The 4,377-nt window shown below is 37.7% G+C and overlaps 1 protein-coding gene across 1 annotated transcript; it reads left to right on the forward strand.

Annotated features, from left to right (window-relative positions):
• The first annotated feature begins 2,218 nt into the window (after window positions 1-2,218).
• On the forward strand, window positions 2,219-3,989 carry LOC147489331 (transcription factor DIVARICATA-like). The gene is made up of 2 exons (XM_086572149.1): window positions 2,219-2,876; window positions 3,393-3,989. The coding sequence occupies exons 1-2, from the start codon at window positions 2,500-2,502 to the stop codon at window positions 3,703-3,705; spliced, it is 690 nt and encodes a 229-aa protein (XP_086428275.1). The 5' UTR covers window positions 2,219-2,499; the 3' UTR covers window positions 3,706-3,989.
• Window positions 3,990-4,377: the final 388 nt, after the last annotated feature.

Below are 4,377 nucleotides of genomic sequence, written 5' to 3' on the forward strand. Positions count from 1 at the left end.
ATGAAAAATAGGTTGACGTCAGTAAAAACTCATTCCATACTCTTATTTGTATTTGTGTTCCTCAATGTTAAATGTAATTTTGGTGAGATTTGAGTACAAGAAATAACGGATTTATGTCAGTGAAAGCTCATTCCAAAATGTGTCTTGTGCATTTTAACTGTAATTTTGAAATATAAATATGAGTCTCTATGTACTTCAGTTTATTAGATTGTGGATATGTATTTTAAATTGTTAGACTTATCAAGAATTATTACTAGATTGGTTGTTATTCAAATTTCAAAGTGGTGGGACTTTAAGTTTGCAAATCTTTGAAATTTTTATGTAATATAAATGAGTTTTAAAACTGATAAAAGAAGAAAATATATAGGCCCGGCCCTAAACTATTAAAGAGGGCTTAGGGTAGGGTCAGGACTTGAAATTTAGACTTATGACCAAGCCCGACCCGGCCCTATCCGGCCCTAATAACTGAAATGATTTAAATGTTTAGGGCCGGGCCACCTCTAATGGGTACTATATTTGAGTCAGTATAAGTTGTACTTCAGTGGATTCTGATTTCTGAGCACTTTATTTAATTGTGGCTCATTCTTTTAAGTTGTCTTTAAAATGATCCATGGACTTATCAGAAGATCCTTTAAACTGGCTAGAATTTGTTACTTAGAACGAAAATAAATCTTGTAGAATCATATTGACAATACGTTCGTTTTAATCTTTAACTTAGCAAAATTTCCATCTTTTCACATGCCCATTTGAAATTTTTTATCCATGATGTTGTTTGAATCTTTCACATCTCAGTGGGATCGAACATGTACTTGTCAAAAATGTGCTTTCTTATCGATTCAGTTATGACTTGCGAGCTGTAATTTTATATCAAAAATTCAACCTTCAGTGGTTTCTCCATTAATAGCTAAAAAAGTGACTACAGCCAGCTAGCAGCCTCTCCAAGCAAAGAGTCAGCCTCTTCAAAGCATCAACCTCCACAGGCAGCAGCACAGCTTCTCAGCAGTACTATGGTGCTCCTCAAAAGCACTTTAGAGCAGCAACAACACCACATCAGCAGCATTTTAGATCACCAGCGGCACCTCAACAAAACTTTAGATCACTTGCAGTGCCTCAGCAGCATTTAAGAGCACCAAGCGCACCTCAGCAGCATCTTAGAGCAGCATCAGGAGTACAGCAATATTTCAGAGCACTTGTAACATTACAGCACCAGTACAGAACCAGCATTACAGCCCTTTTTTACAAGGTTGTAAGGCCTAGCGGCTCCACTGGTATTCAAGACAATTCTGGACATCCTGGTGTAGGTCAGTCCCAGCCATAGTTTGATTTGTATTTAGTTACCTATAATTGTAGGTACTTTGGCAGATTTAATTTTGGTGATGGTAATAAAAAAGTTTAATCGCTGACTAATCGTCAAAGTGCTTCTGATAGACAGATTAATTGGCCAGTCAAGCCAGATCAGTCATGAAGGCCACTTCAACAGTAAGTATTCTTCACTGAAGCTATACTTAAAGAGTCTAGAATCTAGACCCATGATATAAAATTCAATGCTAATATTTCGACTTTGCAGTTGTTGCAATATCCGTATTTGAGGTGGCATCGAGGTCTTGCACACTGAAAGTCTGAAACAATAAACGTCAAAAACTTGGAAGTACTCGAGTGTTGTCAATTCATCTGTCACTAGTTAAGTCCCCTTTGAACAAAACGAATGTTATCCACGAAGTTTCAAGATCCTTTGGACTGCTTTAGACCGACCTCTTTAATGGAGCCCGCGAATGATATTTGAAAGCCACGTAGGTTGGAAGATTCAAGTTGATAACTTCAAAAGGAGTTGGTAACTCGACGAGTTGTTCTTTACCAATAGCAAAATGAAGTGACTGCGCGTTTCATTTTAATTGGCATACAATAGAAAAACTTAGAGTTACTAATCATCCTCATTTAGATAAGCATCCACCTCTAACTATGTCACTTTGCATATTCTTTGAATTATTTTAATGATTCCTATGCGTAGCTAACTTGGACAGTTGCGCTAATTAAACCAAAGCACAATGATTCTACGTTACGTTCTAGCCAGTACGTGGATTATGCGAAGGAATTAAACTACTTGCCTGATTGCAATTCAATGAGTTGGGCAATTGGTCCTGTTGACTTAATAATGCTTTGTCCACGCCCTCTTTATAAATAGTATATATAGGTGTTGAGATCATTTTTGTTAAAAGTTATTAGAACTTAGCAACTTAGCAACTTAAACCCGCACTTTTGATGCAAGCCATGTGTTTAAACATCGTAGTTTCATATTTTCCATGGATATGATAGTTTCATATGTGCGACTGCAGCAACAGGTGTAGTGCACTAAAAGTCCACCAAAAAGCCAAAAATAGGAAAACGTGTTAAAAGCCGACATCTTTCCTTCCTCACTATAAATTCACTCTAACACACACACTTCACCAAATCATTTCCACGACAACCCAAAGAAACCAAACCCGATTTTGATTTTGAGAGATGTTACAAGGCAGTCTTTGGATGATCGCCAATTCCTCGTCATGTACAACACCTTGGTCACGTGAACAAGACAAACTATTCGAACAAGCACTTGTTATATTCCCAGAGGAAACCGGTAATCGGTGGCAAAGAATCGCTGATGCAGTTCCTGGAAAGACAGCTTGGGAAGTAAAACAACACTATGAAGAGCTAGTTCATGACGTGTCGGAAATCGACTCGGGACGAGTTGAGTTGCCCTGTTATGCTGATGATTCGTTAGAGATGAGTTGGGAATCGGAGTCGAGTAAAAGGGAGATATCGTTTGGTAGTGGTTCCAAGTCGAAGCAGACCGAGTCAGAAAGGAAGAAAGGGACTCCTTGGACTGAAGACGAGCACAAGTAAGATAGATAGTTTTTTCTTCATTAGTTTATTTGAAATGCTTGATATTCAGACATTAACATACTCTAAACTATTCGATCACTGGTCACTTGTCAGACATAAGCAGATAATCATTCTTGAAAAATAATACAGTCCATCTTGTAGGGCATTAGCGTATTCCTTAATACATTGGAGGAGAGTATCGTGGCAATTGCTAATTGGTCCACAGTCCCTGGTCCCCTAAAATGTCTAAAATGCTCCATTGACTTGTATACTTTAAAAAAACAAGTTGACAAGGTACTTCACTTGCTTGGTAGATACTTTAAAATTTAAATGATATATATGATACAACAGTTTAGCTCGTGGTACCTTGTATATAATGTTAAACATGATATATAGAGGTTGTTTAGTTTTGTATTTGTACTTGTCTTAAATCCTGGTTATTATAGTGTTACTATAGGTAGTCTAGATGCTGGTCTAGTTTGTGTTTGAGATATTTTGGTTCCTAATTTGATTTGTGTTTGATGTTGTGACAGGCTTTTTTTAATTGGACTGCAAAAATATGGTAAGGGAGATTGGAGAAGTATCTCAAGAAATGCGGTTGTGTCGAGAACACCAACCCAAGTGGCTAGTCATGCTCAAAAGTACTATCTTCGTTTAAACTCGGGAAAGAAAGACAAGAGGAGGTCAAGTATACATGATATAACCACAGTTGAAGATGATTCTGTAGAAAATCTAGTTGCACCATTTAATATACCGCAAACAACGCAGACAGTAAGGGCTACGAGTTGGTTTCCTAGTTCACCAGGCTCTTCAGGTTATCAACAAGAATTTGGTTTTCCTGTGTAAAGAATTGATACTGACTTGTACCCTACACTCTGTTATTAGGGAGTGCGTAGTCTACTGAGTGTGACTTCTTAGTTTTGGAATCTTCCACTGTATAATGGAATTTGAGAGGCCAAATTAATGTGCAAGTGTTTTGGAACTGAGTGACATGGACTATGGAGTGACTATGATGTATAACGGCTTATCTAGATATTGAGCAGAATGTCACTGGGCTATTTTCATTTTGGGGGACAAATTTTAAGTTTTCATAATTATAATAAGACATCGAGGGGTTTTTCTCTTCAAAATGATCAAACAGTAAGCTGTACGTATGTACGTGGATTGCAAAAGTGGTTTGTAGTTGTAAATTGTAATAGCTGTAAGACTATTTATTTCCTCTAGTAAGGCTGTGAGGGACTGTCACCATTGTTCTTGTGTTTACAGAATTACATAGGCTAAGCTTACAAGTCGTCTTAGGAGTCTTTGGAGACTTGCTTATATGCCTCAGTTCAATGAGTCTGATCCAGGTGCAAGGAATCCCGTCTCGCACTGAAACGCTTTTCATTGTTGTTAATTAGTTGTTGTTGTTGATGTTTGTGGAGAACCACCACTTGCTTAAAAGCTCGAACTTGTAGAGGCAGGCTTCGACATTGGATACAAAGGGTTCAACACATGGTAGGTACATACCATACTACA

The sequence above is a fragment of the Coptis chinensis genome, chromosome 7 (assembly GCF_015680905.1).
Source record: "Coptis chinensis isolate HL-2020 chromosome 7, ASM1568090v1, whole genome shotgun sequence".
NCBI classification, from domain to species: Eukaryota; Viridiplantae; Streptophyta; class Magnoliopsida; order Ranunculales; family Ranunculaceae; genus Coptis; species Coptis chinensis.